General features: G+C 38.9%; 1 protein-coding gene across 15 annotated transcripts in view; it reads right to left on the bottom strand.

The window, feature by feature from the left end:
- Nucleotides 1-8,652: 8,652 nt before the first annotated feature.
- The window catches only part of zgc:195212 (DUF4554 domain-containing protein), a 29,308-nt gene continuing 15,815 nt past the window's right edge, over nt 8,653-22,145 (bottom strand). Inside the window, exons 1-10 of one of the 15 annotated variants that reach the window (XM_046849839.1) lie at nt 17,530-19,206; nt 17,399-17,451; nt 17,251-17,307; nt 17,100-17,141; nt 11,306-11,427; nt 11,094-11,204; nt 10,424-10,522; nt 10,282-10,333; nt 9,113-9,347; nt 8,653-8,982 (exon numbers count right to left, since the gene is read on the bottom strand). In XM_046849839.1, the coding sequence (XP_046705795.1) occupies nt 8,946-8,982; nt 9,113-9,347; nt 10,282-10,333; nt 10,424-10,522; nt 11,094-11,204; nt 11,306-11,368 (597 nt within the window). In that variant the 5' untranslated portion in view covers nt 11,369-11,427; nt 17,100-17,141; nt 17,251-17,307; nt 17,399-17,451; nt 17,530-19,206 and the 3' untranslated portion in view covers nt 8,653-8,945. Of the gene's footprint in view, nt 8,983-9,112; nt 9,348-10,281; nt 10,334-10,423; nt 10,523-11,093; nt 11,205-11,305; nt 11,428-12,850; nt 13,040-17,099; nt 17,142-17,250; nt 19,207-19,412; nt 20,363-22,145 lie in introns of those variants that run through there. The other 14 variants (XM_046849842.1, XM_046849838.1, XM_046849841.1 and 11 more) reach the window with 14 other exon arrangements.

Here is a 22,145-nt window from a genome sequence, read left to right as displayed (position 1 = left end):
GCATGTGCATCCCTTTTTTAAGATAAAACGTTTGTAGACACCTGACCATAAGATTCATGTGCTTTTTGAACATCCCATTCCAAGATTTAGTTTGTAATTACAGTTATAATAATCTTCACTTTTCTAGGGAGATGTTCCACTAGATTTCGGAGTGTGCTTGTGGAAATGTTTATTTAGCCACAGGTCTGTTAGTAAACTCAGGTATTGATGTAGATGATGTGAGGAGGCTTCTGGTGCAGTCAGCATTCTAATTCATCCCAAAGGTGTTCAACATTGTTGAGGTCAGATCTCTGTAGCAGGTAATTTAAGATCTTCCACTCCAACACATAAACCATGTGTTCATGGACCTGGCTTTGTGTACAGGAACATTATTGTGATGGAACAGGTTTGGGTCTCTGTGGGAATCATTTATGTACATATATATATTGGATCAACCTTTGCTCTGAACATTAGGTTCTCATCTTCTGACATATACAAACACACACCTATTGCTAGGGCGCTTGTAGGAGAGCAGAGATCAAGAGGAAAGGCTGAATTTAATGCCACCACATCCAAAGACATTCTTATAATTGTGTGCCACAAAACGTTGTGGTAACAGTTTGTGGAAGAACCATATAAGGCTGAAAAAGGCAGGTGTCCCAATACTATTGTCTAATACTATTGTGATAAATCACTTTTATTACTACTACTAATACAACTATTACTACAAATATTATTACTACAATTATTACTTCTACAACTAAAACAACTATTACTACTATTAATACAACTATTACCACTACAAATACAATTATTAATACTACTACTACTAGTGTTGGGGGTAACGCGTTACAAGTAACGTGCGTTACGTAATAATATTACTTTTCTGGAGTAACGAGTAAAGTAGCGCAAAACTTTATAAATTTACAAATAAATATCTGAGTTACTTTTTTAAAAAAGGTAATGTGAGTTACTTTTCAGTTAAATTATTTTGCATAAAAAAAATCAATAGTGAATTAAAATGAACGTAGTCACGTAGAATCGCGCAGTCATCCGTGCGAGCCGCGGGAACAGAAGCTGGTCAGAAGCGGAGATGGCAACCAGAGCATTACATTACTGTGATGGAAGTATTCTTATTATTTTGAAATAGTCGAGTAAAAGGAGAAAGCAATGATGGTTAAGTGTAGATTATGTGTTGGTGAAAAAGCTCTTGTCAACTGCAAAAAATACCACTTAAAAAAAATAAATAAAACATCTGCATGCAAAGCACAGCACTACAGATGTGTGTGTGTGTGTGTGTGTGTGTGTGTGTATAATGTTGAATATATGCAACATTATGCAATGTAAAGACACATGTATGATGCCATCACAGTGGAGAAAGAGAGTAAATTCACAGCTCATCTGCTCTTTGTGGGAAGATAAACTACGGTCACTGATAATAGCGTGAACTTTGTAAAAAGCGTTCAGAATGTTTCAAGCTGATGATGAAGGAGAGAATGATGTAGATGAGGACGAGGTCATATTTACAGAATTGCACGATGTTTTATGAGATGATAGTGAAAGGTATGTTCTCCCTCCACATCACCAGTGTGCAGCCCACACCCTCAACCTTATATACACGAACGATAGTTACATTCCTGACGGCGGGGCAGATTGAAAAGCAGTGTACAGAAGTGCGACTGGAAAGTGTTCAGCCTTGTGGTCAAAATTTAGTCGATCATCTTATTGTTCTCTAAAAAGTTATTAAGCTTTTTAAATGTTTAAGACATGTCTTTTGCCCTAATATAACTTATTTCTTAATGGCAATTATCTATATTACACCTGTTACTCCTGTAAGACGTGGAAGAGATACAAGTAACGCAAAAGTAATATAACGCATTACTTTCCATAAAAATTAACTAAGTAACGTAATTATTTTCTTTTTTGGGGAGTAACTCAATATTGTAATACATTACTTTTAAAAGTAACGTTGCCCAACACTGACTACTACTACAGCTATTACTACTACTAATAATAATAACCAGTGTTGGTCACAATAACAATAGAAATGGACTTTGGGATTTGATTGAAAAAATGCATATGGTTTGGTTTGTATATTTTATGACCCTATTTATGGGTATTTTAACTGCATAGGTAGTTTCTGCCTGGTTTGTTCAACTCAATGGGCATCTGATTCATTTGTGTTTTTCAGTTTCCTTTTCTAGTGAAAGTTTTTGTCCCACAGTAGTGAATGTCGAGATTTTGCATGGACCAATTCACATTTATAACTCAGTAAATCAGGACATGGTTTACACGGCAAACTAGAATTAAGAGCATTTCTATTCTTTTGCTGAAAGGTAATTTAATTTAATTTAATTTATTTTAGGTAAACACTAATGTTTATTTCAAATATTTCACAGGGAATATTTTGTCACATAAATGTTTTGAGAGATAATTTGGTAATAAAGTGCTTCTAATTGCATGAATATAATAAGAAAGATGTTGTTTAGTTTGATGTTTTAAATGAACGTGTGATGTTTATTTGTATTTTTTTAAGTGACAAAACAGCAGTAGTGGCAGTTTTCTCACTTTGACCATCCTACATACAACTGGTGACTTTGCTTTATTACATATTGTATCCAACTGTTTATCAACTGTCCTCTTTCACCACTGCTTATTACTTTTATTTCAGGACTGCCTGGTAAGAGAGCTCACAGAGATAAGGAGCAGTCACCATTAATCTCTAAGAGACAGTGTCCAGACACCACTGCAGGAGATTCAAAAGCTATTTGTAAAGCACTTTTAACAATGGCCGTTGTACTAAAGCAATTTTATATAGAAAGAGGTTATGAAATTGGAATGTATATGTAATTGCCTATAAATATTTTATTTACAGTACTGTGAAATGATACCAGGAAGCTGGTACGCACTGTCGTACGCCGCGGCTAGCGATTGTGGTCGTAAAGTCGAAGGGTCGCAATGGTCGAATGGTTGCATAGGTTGTAAGTGGACGACTACCTGTATTAGTCTTCCGAGGTACGAGAGGTCACTCTGTCGATTTTTTGCTTTGTTATGCAAGAAACAAATTAAGGTACGAGCTCGAGACGCCGCTGCTAGATACGAAGCCAGAAGGCGCAGACTGCGACGAAAATTAAGATAAGCAAAGAAGAAAAATTAAAAAATAAAAGATACGTAGTGTACAGTAGTGATAGTAAAAAACGAGTTTATCCTCCTCCTCCGCTTATCGCCTCTACCACCCCGCCCCCCTCCACCCGCGTTTTCATTAGCTCAATCGTCTCATCTCCAAGGAAAATACACTGAATAAAACCTTATTATATCTTTACATACTCTTTCTATTATGTTTTTATAAAAGATTTGTTATTTAGAAATGTATTTTCCTAATTTAATAACATGAAACATAAAAACGGGTGTCATTTTGAGGGTTGGAACGGATTAATGCCATTTTAGGTATTTTCAATATGGAAAACTGATTTGATGTGCGAGCAAATTGAGAGACGAGCTCGTCCACGGAACGAATTAAACTCGTAGGTCAGGGTATCACTGTATAGTGTATTAGTCACTGTGCGGTTGTGATGCTACAGTCGTGGAGGCATCATTTGAACTTTGACCGGTAACGTTAGCTATGTAGTCGTCTAACAAAACACACATATACACACAATGTGTATTACACATAACTCTATAACATAGAGGGGGTTGGAAGGCGGGCATGATTAGATTCGATTCGATTCGATTCGATTCAACTTTATTTTCAGAGCCATTAAAATGCAGTTAGCATTTAAACATCTAACCAGAAGTGCATAGATAGCTTATTTACAAGTGGCAGTGTAATAAATAAGGGTATGAGGTTATACAGAAGGTGTAGTAATATGTACATATACAGGTAGTCGTTGACTTACGACCACAATTGGGACAGAACACAATTTGGTCGTAAGTAGAGAAGGCTATATGTACAGTACTGTGACTTGATGCCGGAAGCTGGTAAAAATTAACGCACGCTGCGGCTAGCGATTGTGGTCGTAAAGTCGAAGGGTCGCAATGGTCGAATGGTTGCATAGGTTGTAAGTGGACGACTACCTGTATTAGTCTTCCGAGGTACGAGAGGTCACTCTGTCGATTTTTTGCTTTGTTATGCAAGAAACAAATTAAGGTACGAGCTCGAGACGCGCTGCTAGATACGAAGCCAGAAGGCGCAGACTGCGGCGAAAATTAAGATAAGCAAAGAAGAAAAATTAAAAATAAAAGATACGTAGTGTACAGTAGTGATAGTAAAAAACGAGTTTATCCTCCTCCTCCGCTTATCGCCTCTACCACCCCGCCCCCCTCCACCCGCGTTTTCATTAGCTCAATCGTCTCATCTCCAAGGAAAATACACTGAATAAAACCTTATTATATCTTTACATACTCTTTCTATTATGTTTTTATAAAAGATTTGTTATTTAGAAATGTATTTTCCTAATTTAATAACATGAAACATAAAAACGGGTGTCATTTTGAGGGTTGGAACGGATTAATGCCATTTTAGGTATTTTCAATATGGAAAACTGATTTGATGTGCGAGCAAATTGAGAGACGAGCTCGTCCACGGAACGAATTAAACTCGTAGGTCAGGGTATCACTGTATAGTGTATTAGTCACTGTGCGGTTGTGATGCTACAGTCGTGGAGGCATCATTTGAACTTTGACCGTAACGTTAGCTATGTAGTCGTCTAACAAAACACACATATACACACAATGTGTATTACACATAACTCTATAACATAGAGGGGGTTGGAAGGCGGGCATGATTAGATTCGATTCGATTCGATTCGATTCAACTTTATTTTCAGAGCCATTAAAATGCAGTTAGCATTTAAACATCTAACCAGAAGTGCATAGATAGCTTATTTACAAGTGGCAGTGTAATAAATAAGGGTATGAGGTTATACAGAAGGTGTAGTAATATGTACATATACAGGTAGTCGTTGACTTACGACCACAATTGGGACAGAACACAATTTGGTCGTAAGTAGAGAAGGCTATATGTACAGTACTGTGACTTGATGCCGGAAGCTGGTAAAAAATTAACGTACGCTGCGGCTAGCGATTGTGGTCGTAAAGTCGAATGGTCGTAAGTTGCATAGGTTGTAAGTCGACGACTACCTGTAACTAAATAAGGGTATATATAGTGTGTTTTTTATATAAGTATGATACAGTATGAAGTGGTATGAATGTCATTATGAATATATATATATGTATATATATACACATACACACAAAATGTGTATATATATATATATATATATATATATATATATATATATATATATATATATATATATATATATATATATATAAACCGTTTACTCACATGGAATTTTCCTCATTCATTCTGACCGAGTTTACATCCCACCTCAGGCCAACGTGAATGATGCACTGCAAAACCTGGCAAACCAAATATCCGGCTTGGAGCAAAAACATCCGGATTCTCTTTTTATTATCCTTGGAGACTTTAACAGAGCAAAACTAACAGTAGAACTTCCAAAATACAGGCAACACATTAACTGTCCGACAAGAGGGAAAAACACACTGGATCATTGCTACACCGTTCTTAAGGACTCGTATCGCTCTGTACCCCGGGCAGCTTTAGGGAACTCTGATCACTGCTTGGTTCATCTTATTCCAACATACAGGCAGAAACTAAAATCTGTTAAGCCTGTAGTCAAAACAGTGAAGAGATGGACCAGTGAGGCAAAGCAGGAACTACAAGACTGCTTTGAGTGCACTGATTGGAGTGTCTTTGAGGCTGGAACTGACAGCCTGGATGAGCTGACTGACACTGTGACATCCTACATCAGTTTTTGTGAAGACATGTGTGTGCCAACCAAAACCTTCTGCAAGTTCAGTAACAACAAGCCATGGTTCACAGCCAAACTGAAAAAACTTCGACATGCCAAGGAAGATGCCTACAGAGGGGAGGACAAAGCTCTGTACAAGCAGGCCAGGAACCAACTGACAAAGGAGATCAGAATAGCCAAAAGAAGCTACTCTGAAAAGCTGAAAAGCAGGTTTTCAGCTAACGACCCTGCATCAGTGTGGAAAGGCCTGCAAAATATCACAAACTACAGGAGACCACCCCTCCCCACTGAAGCAAACAAAGACCTGGCTGACGACCTTAACACCTTCTACTGCAGGTTTGAGGACAATATCTTCACACCTCTCATCCAACCCAGCCCAATGTCTGCCCCCATCACACCTCTGGATTTCTCTCTTACAACTCCTTCCAGCACTCAAGTTGCGCTCACGATTTGTGAAAAGGATGTGTATCGGCTCTTTCAGAGACAGAAGACAAGAAAGGCTCCGGCCCAGACGGTGTCTCCCCCTCCTGTCTCAAAGCATGTGCTGACCAACTGGCTCCTATTTTCACCTCTATCTTCAACAGATCACTGGAGTTGTGTGAGGTCCCCTCCTGCTTTAAACTCTCCACAGTCATCCCAGTCCCCAAGAAACCCTCGATTACTGGACTGAATGACTACAGGCCTGTCGCTCTGACATCTGTCGTCATGAAGACCTTTGAAAAGCTGGTATTGGCCCATCTAAAGAAGGTGACAGAACAGCTGCTGGATCCCCTACAGTTTGCATACCGAGCAAACAGATCGGTGGATGACGCAGTCAACATGGGGCTAAACTACATTCTGCAACACCTTGACTGCCCAGGAACATATGCCCGGATTTTGTTTGTTGACTTTAGTTCGGCTTTCAATACAATAATTCCGGGAATCCTCCACTCAAACTCCTAAACCTTACTATACCCCCTGCCATCTGTCAATGGATCACCAGCTTCCTGACAGGCAGGAAACAACAGGTGAGACTGGGAGGTGTTACCTCCAGTATTCAGACAGTCAGCACTGGTGCTCCTCAGGGGTGTGTCCTTTCCCCACTGCTATTCTCCCTTTATACGAATGACTGCATATCAAGTGACCCATCTGTCAAACTCCTGAAATTTGCAGATGACACCACGCTCATTGGACTAATCCAAGATGGTGACGAGTCTGCATATAAGCAGGAGGTGAAGCAGCTGGTGCTATGGTGCAGTCAGAACAACCTTGAGCTAAACACACTCAAAACTGTGGAGATGATAGTGGACTTTAGGAAACATCCTTCAACACTACTCCCCCTCACAATATCCAACATTCCTGTGTCACCTGTGGAGAACTTCAAGTTTCTGGGCACTACCATTTCCCAAGACCTGAAATGGGAATCAAACATAAACTCAATTCTGAAAAAGGCCCAGCAGAGGATGTACTTTCTAAGGCAATTAAGGAAGTACAGTCTGCCACAGGAGCTGTTGATACAGTTCTACACTGCAGTCATTGAATCTGTCCTGTGCTCATCAATCACCATCTGGTTTGGAGCAGCAACAAAACAGGACAGAAACAGACTGCAGAAAACTGTTAAAACAGCTGAAAAATCATTGGTGCCCCCTGCCCACCCTCCAGGACTTGTACCATACAAGAACCAGAAACCGGCAGGAAAAATCATTAATGACCCTTCACACCCTGGACACAACATCTTTCAGCTCCTCCCTTCTGGCAGGCGCTACAGAACTTTGTTCACTAAGACTGCCAGACACAGGAACAGTTTCTTTCCCCAAGCAATCACCCTCACTAACAACTGACCATAATTAAATTCCATGCTCATATCTATGAGTACTGCACAGATCTGTCAGTCATCACATTATCTGTATATGTTGCACAAACTATTGCTTCTATATATTGTACAAAGTTTTATAGTAACCTCTCTCGTCATACTGGCACACAATACTGTCATTTGCACTACCATGCACTCCCACACTTTATGTACATTACTGGTCTGTATCCCTATTTATTACCCACACTGTCTATACTGTCTCATATTGTCTGTACTGTCTTGTATAGTCTGTTTTTGTCTTGTTGTGTCTGTCTTGTCATGTATAGGTTTTTATTTATGTATGTACTTTTGAGAGTAACAAACAGCTGGAACCAAATTCCTTGTGTGTGTCAACACACTTGGCCAATAAACCTGATTCTGATTCTGATATATATATATATATATATACACAAAGAATAAACAGAATAAATATGGCTGGACATACAGAAGTGTAATGATTTTTGGGTGGTGCAAAGATGCATGATTTTAAAGTGGTGCAAAATACAGAAGAAAAGTGACAGTGCAGTGGTGATTGTTAACCCCATATCAGCTGTTCAGTGCAGAAACAGCCACGGGAACGAAGCTATTTTTCAGTCTATTTGTTCTGGCTCTGAGACAACGGTAGCGTCTGCCCGATGGGAGAAGTGTAAACAGCTGCGCATGCGTAAAAACATTTCCAAACCAGTAAAGTAAAAACAAACAAAAAGGCCTTAAAACTATAATAAAATAATACAAATCAATTTAGCATCGTATATCGGATTTTATCTAAACGCTTATTGGCTCTATAATTTTTTTACAAGCTTCCTGATTTACAATGTTCATTTTCATAGCTTATTCATCATACAAACAATCCTCTTCAAGCTATTTTACTATAATACAAATAACACCATTAACTTTTTTTTCATATATAATATTTCTTTAACATTGCATAAACCACATGAAATAATACTTTATTTTACACAATTTAAATGACAAATAATACTTTTTTATTTTCCAAAGTCAAAGATATATTATTATTAATAATCTTTTATTGTAAACATAAAATAATAAACAAGAAAAAACAGTTCAGAGTCACTGGCATGCCACCATACAAAACATACAGTAGGCGCTGATGTGTTGGCGCCATCTTGTGGTAAAGTCTGAATCTACAGCTAATTCTTGAGTAATTCATTCCATGTTCTTTAATGTTCTTTATACTATTATATCCTAAAGGAACACAGTAAACATGTTGAACAGTGTATTACATGAATATAAAATGCAGCTGGTAGCTCTTCTGAACTCCTTGCTTTAATCCCACTCAGTCAGATTTTCAAGCTCTTGAAGCCATTCCCTCTCAACCTAAACATAAAGCAAAAGATGGATTTGCTGATACAGAACATTTTCAGTGCACAATACAATGCTTATAAAATAAAAGTTCAAAAATTCTATAAAAATAAACCAAACATCCTAATCCTAATTTCTACATTACATCTTATTTTTCTTATTTTTCTTTTCAGTATTACATGGAAGGCCGGATGAAGTTGCCTCTAAACACATTTCTTCACCCGGTCCTTCACAAAACATGGCCGTCATCGGACTTGACAGATTCTCCCACAATACGCTCGTAGAGGCTTTTGAATCTCCTGCAGTGGTGTCTGGACACTGTCTCTTAGAGATTAATGGTGACTGCTCTTTATCTCTGTGAGCTCTCTTACCAGGCAGTCCTGAAATAAAAGTAATAAGCAGTGGTGAAAGAGGACAGTTGATAAACAGTTGGATACAATATGTAATAAAGCAAAGTCACCACATTCTTGAAAGAATATATATTTATGAAGATTTTATGAGCTTTAGTTAAAATAATGTATGTAGGATGGTTAAAGTGAGAAAACTGCCACTACTGCTGTTTTGTCACTTTAAAAAAAAAAAAAAATCACACGTTCGTTTAAAACGTCAAATTAAACAACATCTTTCTTATTATATTCATGCAATTAGAAGCACTCTATTACCAAATTATCTCTCAAAACATTTATGTAACAAAATATTCCCTGTGAAATATTTGAAATAAACATTAGTGTTTACCTTAAATAAATTAAATTACATTAAATAACCTTTCAACAAAAGAATAGAAATGCTCTTAATTCTAGTTTGCCGTGTAAACCATGTCCTGATTTACTGAGTTATAAATGTGAATTGGTCCATGCAAAATCTCGACATTCACTACTGTGGGACAAAAACAAACTTTTACTAGAAAAGGAAACAAAAAAACCCCACAAATGAATCAGATGCCCATTGAGTTCAACAAACCAGGCAGAAACTACCTATGCAGTTAAAATACCCATAAATAGGGTCATAAAATCTACAAACCAAACCATATGCATTTTTTCAATCAAATCCCAAAGTCCATTTCTATTGTTATTATTATTATTAGTAGTAGTAATAGAAGTAACAGAAGTAGTATTAATAATTGTATTTTTAGTAATAATAGTTGTAATAGTAGTAGTGGTAGTAGTATTTGTATTAATAGTAGTAATAGTTGTTTTAGTTGTAAAAGTAATAATTGTAGTAATAATATTTGTAGTAATAGTTGTATTAGTAGTAGTAATAGTGATTTATTTTGGACAGAACATGATCCTTTAAGCAAGGATTGATGTAGCTCACCCTCTTCACAAGTCTCAGCATTATTCTGTCCAGAAACAGCTTCCTCTTCTGTCTGGAAAAAACCCCAAAACAAATAAATCAATTAATTTAAAACCAACTCCTGAAAAGTAATCTATAAAGATTTAACATTAAATAGCAAAACCTTCTGAGCTGTGCAGCCTGAACGGGAAGTATAACGCCCATTTATGACTCTCTGAAGAGTTTGCTGCATGGATTTAGCCAGTTCATGGGTGTTCTGTACCTAAAAAATACACATACACAAAGGATTTATTAACTACACAGCACAATGAATATAGAAAAATAACACACTATATGGACAAAAGTACTGGAACACTTGGCCTTTCCTGCCATATGTGCTTTTTCTCCGAAATGGCTGTCAAAAAACTGGAGGAAAACAATTGTATATTATATCTTTGGAGGCGGGATAATAAAATTTTACATTCATTAGAACTTGGAAGCACATGACACTCAGCATGGCGATGACCATGTAATAAGGGTTACATGGTTTGAAGAGGAAGGTCTTGATTGGACTGCTATAGAGCTCTGATCTCACTGACTGCACCCCAGGCCTCCTCACCCTACATCAGTACCTGGCTTTACTAACACCCTTGTGGCTGATGAACACAAAAGTCCACAGGCACTCTCCAAAGTCCAGTGGAACATCTTCCCATAAGAGTGGACGGAATTATAAGAGCAAATCAGCAACAAAGCACATACCATACTTATGACTAGGTGTCTGCAAACTTTTCACAATATAGTGTACATAATGAAACTGACCACGCCCAGTCTAAAGGGATGGTCACGTGTAATACCTTCATGCTCTTTAGACAAGCAGAGCGAAATGCTGCATTGCTACTGCCGATCACAATACTGTTCACACAGCTCAGGATCACCGACATGGCCGACTGGAACGTCTCACTGGACTACACCCACACCATTCAAATAAAAAGGAGAAAAAATGCATATAAAGGAGAGTCACAAAATAACGGAGTAGTATTTGAGCGCAGTTTAAGATAAAGTCTACCTTTTTTCTTTTCAGGAATTCCTTGAGTGTGTTTTCCAGAAGGGATCGCAGGGCTGACCTCATTTTTTCTCCATTGTACTGGAGCACCTTGTCCAAGTATTTCTCTAAAGTCTCTTCATTTGCTTAATACATAAAAAATAAACATAAAACATTAGGTAACAACTATATCATAACACATTTGAGTTATTTATTAATATTAGCCCTAACATAAGAACCCAGCCATTAGGGAGGCACAAGCCAGTGCACTCTTAGTGCCGGTCCCAAGCCCGGATAAATGGGAAGGGTTGCGTTAGGAAGGTCATCCAACGTAAAAACATGTGCCAAATCAAATATGCGGGTCACGATTAAGAATTTCATACCGGATTGGTCGAGGCCCGGGTTACCAACGACCGCCACAGGTATCGTTAGCCAACAGGGTACCGGTGAAAATTGGGTTACTGTTGGCAGAAGGAGGAGAAGGAGAGGAGGAAGACGTCTACAGAGGCGACAGGGAAAGGAGAAGTGCAGGAGGGTGGAAGTTCGGGTTGGTACTTGACAGGTAAAGGGAGAGAGGTAGCTGATATGATGGAGAGGAGAAAGGTAGATATGTTGTGTGTTCAGGAGACCAAGTGGAAAGGGAGTAAGGCCAGAAACATTGGAGGTGTTTAAACTATTCTATCATGGTGTGGATGGAAAGAGAAATGGTGTAGGGGTGATTCTGAGGGAAGAGTACAGTAAGAGTGTAGTGGAAGTGAAGAGAGTTTCTGATAGGGTGATGAACGTGAAACTGGAAGTTGAAGGGATGATGATAAATGTCATCAGTGCCTATGCTCCACAAGTCGGCTGTGAGATGGAGGAGAAGGAAAGATTCTGGAGTGAATTAGATGAAGTGGTAGATGGTGTACCTAGAAATGAACGATTGGTGATTGGGGCAGACTTTAATGGGCATGTAGGTGAAGGGAACAGAGGTGATGAGGAGGTTATAGGTAGGTATGGCCTAAAGGAGAGGAATGTGGAAGGGCAGATGGTGGTAGATTTTGCTAAAAGGATGGAAATGGCAGAGGTGAACACGTATTTTAAGAAGAAGGAGGATCATGCTGTGACCTAAAAGAGTGGAGGAAGGTGCACACAGGTGGATTATGTTCTATGTAGGAGATGCAACCTGAAGGAGATTGGGTAAGTCAGGGGTGTCAAACTTAATTGCACAGGGGGCCAAAATTCAAAGCACACATTAGGCCGCGGGCCAAAAAGGATAAACATTTATTGAACTCACTAAACCTAAATGTTTTTTAACATTAATATGAATAAAAGCAGACAAGAATATTATTCCAGAATAAATCAATTTAAACTTAAAATATTTTGCTCTCCATAAAAATATCCTGTCAAAATTATAAAAAAATAGGAAATATGAACATGCTGCAAAAAAACCTGAAAAAACTATATAAATTGTGCTTTTAAGTAAACGTTAAAATAACAATATATGATTTCTTTGCTCTTATGCCATTAAAAAAATAATAATCTTAAACTTAATAACTTAAAATATTTTGCTCTTCATAAAAATATCACCTGTCAAACACCAGACGTCTCACAGCTTCATCATGCAGCTCTTCAGAAACTCTCCCTGGGTAAATAAGCGGCTGATGAGACTCTGATTTCTCCTCTGTTTTCACACCAGCTTTGCTTGGTGATTTTGCTCTGGTGAAAAACATCTGCTGAAATGTCAGATACTTCTTTAACTCTTCTACTTTCTGTATCTTCTGCTCTGCATTCAGGTTTTTCAGCTTCTCCTGATGTTTTGTCTCGTAGTTCCGTCTTAGATTCAATTCCTTAATTACAGCCACATTCGCTTCACAAATAAGACACGTGTTTACCGGCAGTGTCAGTAAACATCTACTCTGAATCCCATCGGTTTTGAAAGGCTGTTTTCAGAATCCACTTTTCTTTTCGCCACTGTGAGGCGCTGTTTCACAATAACTTTACAATAGGGTTAAATACATCAACAGAATCTCGACTTGATTGACGCTGGAATGTTCCTAGGTCGCCTAGCGTTCGGTAAGGCAGCTGAAGCGCTGCATTATGGGATCTGTAGTTTGTGAATATCAGCGCTTCATACCGCCGTGACATTAATAACAACAATAATAGGTCTTTATAAAATCATCTCACGGGCCAGATATAATTGTACATCGGGCCAGATGTGGCCCGGGGGCCTTGAGTTTAACACGTGCTCTAGGTTATGTCTCCTCCAATGTAGCAGATTTAGAACCAATTACCCCAAATCTCCTGCTCATGGGGCGGCCAGACAGTTCTTTATCTCAAGTGATATACCCTGCCGATGAATCCATAGGACAACGTAGATGGAGACAAAGTCAAGTTCTCACTATTCATTTTTGGTCAAGCTTTGTGAGACACTACTTACCCCACGTGTGTCAAACTCAAGGCCCGCGGGCCACATCTGGCCCGATGTACAATTATATCTGGCCCGTGAGATGATTTTATAAAGACCTATTATTATTGTTATTAATGTCTCGGCGATATGAAGCGCTGAAAACACAAACTACAGATCCCATAATGCAGCGCTTCAGCTGCCTTACCGAACGCTAGGCGACCTGGGAGCATTCCAGCGTCAATCAAGTCGAGCGTCTGTTGATGTATTTAACCCTATTGTAAAGTTATTGTGAAACAGCGCCTCACAGTGGCGAAGAGAAAAGTGGATTCTGAAAACAGAGCCGTTCAAAACCGATGGGATTTAGCCGGGTATTTCCCCAGGGAGAGTTTCTGAAGAGCTGCATGATAAAGCTGTGAGACTTCTGGTGTTTGACAGGAGATATTTTTATGAAGAGCAAAATATTAAGTTATTTAAAGGTTAAGATTATTTTTTTAATGGCATAAGAGCAAAGAAATCTGACAGTTTTGATATATTGTTATTTTAACGTTTACCTAAAAGAACAATTTATATTGATTTTTTCAGGGTTTTTTGCAGCATGTTCATATTTCTTATTTTTTACCATTTTGACAGGATATTTTTATGGAGAGCAAAATATATTAAGTTTAAGTTGATTTATTCTGGAATAATATTCTTGTCTATTTGTATTTATATTAAAAAAACATTTAGTTTTACTGAGTTCAATAAATGTTTAACCTAAAGTGTGCTTTGAATTTTGGCCCCCTGTGCACTTGAGTTTGACACCCCTGACTTACCCAATCTCCAACTACGACACAAACGGCATGCAGAGACTAAAACCCTTGCAGTTGAGCCTGTTGTTATGATTGTTGATCCCCAGTTACCACGAGCCCTTTGATTGATCGGGAGAGTGTTAAGGACATTTCCTGGAGCAGATGGACAAGTCTGCAGAGGTCAACGTTAAAGATTGATTATACACACGGCCACTTACCCGTCTCATTATTCTACCAGAGATAGCAGATGAGGAAGACACCAAGATCAAACCGACAGACTTTTAACTAAGATTTAGGAGCAAATATGCTGTGCATATTTGGGGGCAGTGTAAGAAAGGATTCCTATTCAGTTGTATTTCCACGCTTCACCACTAGAGGCAGATCATATGGTACAAATATCTTGGGTTCTGTTTTATTAATTACTTTTTCAAAGGGCTGATTCTTTCATCAGCATAAATGAAATGGCTGAAGTTAATTCATTGAATATGTTTGCAGTGCATTGTAGTAATTTAGCTGTTGTCAAAATAAACAGGAATATCTAGGGTTCGGTATCTTGGAATAAATTGTTTTTCTGCATGCTTAAAACATGCTAAATCTGTCTTGTATAAAACCTTTGATTTTTGGGGCATATAAATGAGTGTTATTAAATAATAGAGAATAATATACTTTTCTATCATGTTTACATTATCAGGGTTTCAAGTGAAGTCAAAAGGCTTTTATTGTCATCTCTATTATACACATTGCTACACAGTAAAAATGAGACGTTCCTCCAGAACCCTGGTGCTACACTAAACAACATAACACAACATAAAGCTACATAAAGTGCATCGAGTGCAAATAGTACAAACAACACAGGACAGTATGGGACAATACACACAACACAAGGTAGTGCAGACCAGTAAACCTACTGTATACTCTGAATATACAGTAATAGTTTTTTAAATGTGTGTAGTCATTGCAACATTTTGACTGCTGCTGCCCTTTTTGCAAGAAGTCATGATGCATTGCATCTTTGCGCTTTTGTAAATTTCCGGCAAGTTCCAGCAGTGTTCTTCCAGACTTGTCACAGAGAGGATGTTCCGCTGCCTGGCACCTTGGCCACGGCAGACTTTGTGCAGGATTTACCTGCAACAGCGAGCTCACCTGTCTCAACTTCCTCCCCGAGTATCATGGCAATGTTATGGTAAACCACTCGGATTCTGTATCACTCAAACTACACACTACAATAAACTACAGAGTATTCCAGAAATCTCCAGACATAGGTGGAATGGAACATCGTTATTCAAACTTTATTTGCAAAGGATACTTTTGCATGATTGCTATTCGAGGGAAGAAAAAAAAAAAAAAAAGTGGGATAACTTTTGGAAAATTCAGTTCAGGTTTGATTGTGTGACATTTAGTGCTGTTTATATGCAGGCTGGCAAAGCAGATGTAAAGGCCGCAGCTTGCGGTTTCGCTTTCCAGACCCTAGAGGAGCTTCTATAGCCTGGGCACAGGTTCAGTACTTTTCTACTGCTGGCAGCAGTAAAGACGGACCAAAGACTGATGAAGTGCTCAGTGCTCAGTCCCCCAAAGAGCCGACTGGTAACTGTAATATCTGTTAGTTTACATTTCTAACATGAAGCAATAAAATTCATTCTTCATGCACTTTCTTGAATAATTTTTTTTTGCAGGATCCAAACCTCTGAACCTGCCAAATGCAGAAAGCATTCAAGTAAAAGGTAAAGCAGAAATTGTGGCTACTGTAATTTAAATTTTATTACTGTGGATTGCAGCATATAATTCTGTTCAGTGGGGGCAGTGCTAAAGAAGCGGGAATATGGTACCAAATACACTCAGAACAATTTCATCACTGCTGTGAGGGCAATGAATGAGTTCTGCCTCAAACCCAGGTAAATGAGCTCATACGTCCGCCTCGCTACAGACATCAGAGAAGAATCTCGCTTTACTTTGTGTAACACCATGTGAAAAACTTGTTTAGAGCACAGGCCCAAAAACGAAACCCTTCAAATCACTCAAGGTACAAAAATTTATTACAAAAATAGGACAGCAAATAATATACAAACACAAACTAAATAATTTATACAAGTAACTCATCCAAAATTGGTCCCAGCTCTCAAAGAGGTTAACAGCCAGCTCAAATCTCTCACTATAATAGCTGATTTCGTTGCGTGTGGCAAACCTAAAGCATAGGGGGACATCCCTCTTGCATTAAACACTGAAAAGAAATAACCACTATTCAAATAAAAACAACTCAAAAGAACAACAAAAAAAAAAACAAAAAAAACAAACAAAAAAAAACCCCAGCAAACTTAAATCCTATACACAGAGGGATGCACACACAGAAATAAGCTGGCGACATAAGGCTGGGAAGATGTCATCATTTAAAAATAAAAATAAATACAAAAAAAAAAAAAACCAAAGCCCCGGCAAACCGGACTCGTACACAAACAATTCACACGATACATGTGCTTCCACCATGCAGCACACTCAAAACAACACAGGAGAAACAGCAATTGACTTAAATCCAAAACAGAAAAACAAAAATTAATACATCATATGCTTTAGTCAGACACTTAACATTTTCTTAAACACAATTACCAACTGCCCCATTTCATTTAATTAACTTAACCACATTTACCTTCATTAGCTACCAAAAATGGCAACCAATCAGTATTTCAGCCTTCATCCACATGTAAAACATTACACAAAAAAAAAAGAACACTAAACATTTAAAACCATGGTTACCAACTGCATACTCACTTATTTAATTAAAATATTAAATAATTTACCTTCATTGGCAGATAGCCGATATAACGATCAGTTGATGTTCAAGCATTTATCCAGATCTGAATCAAAACACATTTCCAAAAAAAATACAAATAAAACATTTCATGCCATCTTTTAAAAACAAAAATAAGACAAAGCCCATATATTTACCTACACCAGCAGCTGTCAAAATACACAGACAGCATTACTCAATTTATCTGCATCTAAATAAACAAAAACAATTTTCCCATACAATCAAAATAAATCCCTTTAAATAAAATAATTAAACAAACTTGCCCTACCTCCTCTGGGGCAAATTCAAACACAACCAAACAAAGCAGCACTATATCCCATGTGCTTTTAAATCAAAGCCCACATTTCGAGGCCTTTTGCCCGGTGCCTGCTTAAAAAGTCTTGGAATAATTAGCCAACCACACCCCTACTGGTAGGCACTTGCCTGGCTACATTTGAAACAACATCCTTCATCTCAGCCTTGTTTAATTTGTAAAGATGCTAATAATATATGCTTATTTGTATTATCCATTCTATGGTTACATGCTGGTTGTCCTGATGACTCTACGTGTGTATGTTTTATATTTGCGTATTTTAGTGACCTAAAGCAACTGAGGAAGATTCGTAGACAGAGTCATCATGATGACACGGAGGCATTCACAGTCTTTTTACGTTCAGACGTGGAGGCCAAGTATTTACTTTATAACTTCTTATTCATATTTCTTTCTCTGCATTGTGTAGTGATTAATTTCTTCTTGGTTGTTTTGTGGTTGTAGGGCTCTGGACGTTTGGGGCAGTATGGAGGCCCTTGCTCGAGAGAGGAATCTCAGGAAAGATGTGGAGCGACAGTTCCAAGAAAGTATGTGCTCTCTACAACTTAACTGCAAAGTGAATTAAAAAAAAATTTTTTTTGGTGTTTTATTATTCAGAACTACAGCATTTTCAACCCCTAAAAGTGTCCTGTATTTTGTGTTTGCTTGCAATGCAATATGTTGTGAAATTAAAGCAAAGCTTTTAGATTGATTTTGGCATTTGTTGGGTAGAGGTTATTGCGACAAACCCGCAATAAACTCTACCTTTGCTCTACTCATCCCAGTGTATCCGCTGGCATGCCATAGACTTTCCTATGGGTTATGTTTACTTAAGCATAAATAAGCTACTTTTAATCCTAAATTCCCCCCCTTTTTGCAGATTCAAATCAGCAACAAAAATGTCACTGTTATTGCAATTACCCATCTTACGTTCCTACATTCCCCCAATTTCAGCATGTGCTATTTGAAGCTATTTACCCACTCTATTTCAGAGGAAATACTCTATTGAGGGAGCAGGCGAGGAATAACAAGGGAGTATATGAAGCCTGTGATGCCTGTGCAGTGACAAAAATGTGGCGTTAGTAAGGATATCAGGGAATATAAATGTGGCCTCGCAGGGTGATGTCAGGGTAAAGTAAGATAGATATGTATATGTGTATACAGTGGTACCTCGACATACGAGTGCCCTAACATACGAGTTTTTTGAGATATGAGCAGTCACTCGGTCGATTTTTTGCTTTAATACGCGAGCAAAAACTTGAGATACGAGCTCGAGACGCCGCTGCAAGATGCCGAATCAAAGCCAGAAAGCGAAGATTGCGACGAAAATTAAGATAGTGTTGCATTAGAGGGAAAATAAGAGCTGTTTCTTTAAGGCTACTATCTCTGGGTATTGAAGTCCAGAGTAAAATGCATTATGGGTAGTGTAGTGCGGGAAAGAAGTGTGCGGGCTGGATGTTTTTCCTGTGTGCGATTTATATGATTTGTGTTCTGCAGTGCGGTTGGTTAATCCAAGTTTATCCACCTGGGAGTTATATTATACTGTAACCCTGCAAATCTATCTTCATAAAAACAAGTAAAGTGGTATGCATCGGCTAATGTTGTCCATCTCATCATTCCACGAGCATGAACTAATGAGTTGTTACGCTGCCGCCGGGAAAAGTTCAAGCGGATAAGTAACAATAAACAAAGAAGAAAAAGTAAAAAATTTAAAGTTTAGGGATACGTAGTGTGCAGGAGTGATTAGTAAAAAACAAGTTTTCCCTCTGCCTCCGCTTATCGCCTCTAACCCCCACCCCTCCGCAAACTCACACACACACACCACCACCACCAGCGTTTTCGTTAGCTCAAGTTGTCTCATCTCCAAGGAAAATACACTGAATAAAACCTTATTATATCTTTACATTCTCTTTTATGTTTTTATACAATATTTGTCATTCATAAATACATTTTTCTTATTCAAAAACACGTAACAAAAACAACTGGGGTGGCATTGTGGGGGCTGAAACGGATTAATGGCATTTCAATTAATTTCAATGGGGAAATTTGCTTTGAAATACGAGCAATTTGACATACGAGCAAGGTTACGGAACAAATTAAACTCGTATGTAGAGGTACCACTGTATATGTGTAAAGAGAGCAAGTTAGCTAGAAGCTGCCAAAACTAAACATAAAGAGTATTAAAAGGGGGTTCCTGTTCTCGGATAGGCCGATAACTATTGTCCGCTACCTTGTAATAGTGAACCTATGTAATAATCATTGAAAAAGGAACTTTGTCTACATATGTCACAGGGGTGGGCGAAAAAACCTCAACGTGAGGAAAAATTCCCACCCGATCCGCGTAAGTTTGCGCGACCACGCAACGCGTCTTGACAGAGGTGGCATAACAATCTACAAACGTGTTTTAGTCACCCAGGGAAGCCAAACTGAAGCTACGAATTGATTGGCATGAGACAGATTCCATACATTTGGGCAAATAATAAAGTCTGTGCCATGTTTTCGAGATGAATAGACAGTATAGTCCTTGTTTTCACGTAAGACCGAGCGAGGACGGTATGTGGGTCGTCCAGGAATGAAGCTCGCAGCGGACTGGGTCTGCGGGATATCTACTGATCAGGGGCGCTTCATCCATGGACGGATACTTGCGCAGAACAGCATAGCAGACTGGACAGAGGAAGTGGTGGAAGTTGAACACATCAGCAAAGCCTCGAAGGTTGACGCGGGCACACGCTGCAAGTGAACAGCCTTTCGCCCATCGGTGGAATGGCCTAGGAGTATCGGACAGGTCTATACTGCATACCTGCACAGATAACTTTAAAAATAGAAACACCATAGTTCTGAATAGGAAAATCAGAAGGGTGGAGAGCTAATCAGAAAAGCGACAGAGGGAGGAGAGACACGAATCTACAGAGAGGATGTACGATTGTGGGGTTCAGGTTGGGGGTGCAAATTCTCATATTCAGTAGAGTCATCTTGGTCAGGGACATGAAATGAGTCGGGGGACTGTGAGGGGTTTCTAGCATGTCTGGGGATTAGTACCATATATATTTTCCTATGGACCGGGTAATCATGGAGTTGACAATATTACGGAGGATTGGAAAACAGCAGCAGAGAAGGAGGAAAGTGCAAAGTAAAGCAACGCCTATGGTGGGTCCCAGACGCGTTAATGAGGAGGTCCAATTGGCGGAGAAAACCATGTCCACCATCCAGTTTGGGCAATGCTAGTGTGGTGAATGTGTTCTTCTTAAAGTTTTGTCATTTGATCTAAGGCGTTATTTAAGGCTCCCTGAACGCCAGTATGCAGCGGAATAATCGTGCAACATTCAACACCGATAAGTTTACAGACACCATCATGTGGGGCCAATATGAAATCCAATCTAAATCTATTCTGGACTGCAATTATAGTTGTAGTTTGGGCCCAGGGGAGCAAGGCAGTTAGTGCAGTTGTCCCTGAGGAATCTATGGGCAAGTGTTCATTGGGAACGCCTATAGGTGCCCCTCGCCAGTCTATTTTGATAGTAGGGTCTTTTTCCCAGTGAGAGGGCGAGCTGACGTTTGAACTATCCTCCGATATATATTTATGCCAAAGGGCATAACGCTTGTGCTTATGAACGCGAGGCGGAGCTTGTACTGGTTCAATTATGCAAATTTTTCCTTCCAGCAAGACCGGGGCACAACAACCCGTCCAGTCGGGAGGGAGAGTCTGCCTAGTGCCATCTCCTCCGCAATACCAAAAGATGTCTGCTAAGGGGTTGGTGCCATTGTTAATTGTTAAAATAGATGCCACGATGTCGCTAGTATTAACGGCACGCTAGTGGTGTGTCAAACCTAATATCTGATGCTAGATGAGTGGACTTGCATTGCTCATAAATGGTGCCAAGAAAATTACTTCTGTTGGCACAAAGACAAAAGGGAAATTGCCGATCTTTGGGCACTCTTACAAGGGGATGGCTTTCTCACAGGGTAGAGATAAAGTGATGGGTGAGCTGATGGTCGCAACTGGCTGTAAGGTTCACATGCGAATTTCTGTCATGGGTATTAAACGTGGCACCTTGCTAACGCTTCTGATGTCCATTTAAGTGAAGCCTTGGGTTTAGTTTGGTCCACTGCCTTTATCATATCCCTCAGCGGTTGAACCTGCTGAGCAAAATCACAGATCCAAAGCCTACTAAACCCTGCCATCCATAGAAAAGAAAAGATAGCATTTGACAAACTGTTTGTGGTTGTGGGGCCTTTTGAATAGCCTCCACATGTACAGGGGAAATTTTCTTTGTATTTCCCTCCAGTACTCTCCCCAGATATTTAACTGTTGCTTGACAGAATTATAATTTCTCTTTATTTACCTTGTGACCATTTTTGGCTAGCATATTAAGTATGCTTAGTGAATCTTGTTGACATTGTTCTTTTGTCAGACTACAAATCAGTAGATCATCTGTATATTGGAGGACTGTGCTAGTCACATCTAATGAAGCCAAATCTTTTGCCAACACTTGATTAAAGATGGATGGATTTTCACAATAGCCCTGTGGTAGCCTAGTATAGGTATACTGCTGCCCTTCATAGGTGAATGCAAATATTGGCTGTGAGTCAGGGTG

Source organism: Silurus meridionalis, chromosome 5 (assembly GCF_014805685.1).
Source record: "Silurus meridionalis isolate SWU-2019-XX chromosome 5, ASM1480568v1, whole genome shotgun sequence".
In the NCBI taxonomy this organism is placed as follows: domain Eukaryota; kingdom Metazoa; phylum Chordata; class Actinopteri; order Siluriformes; family Siluridae; genus Silurus; species Silurus meridionalis.
The sequence above is the reverse complement of the archived record's forward strand: the minus strand, read 5'-3'. Positions and strand labels throughout refer to the sequence as shown.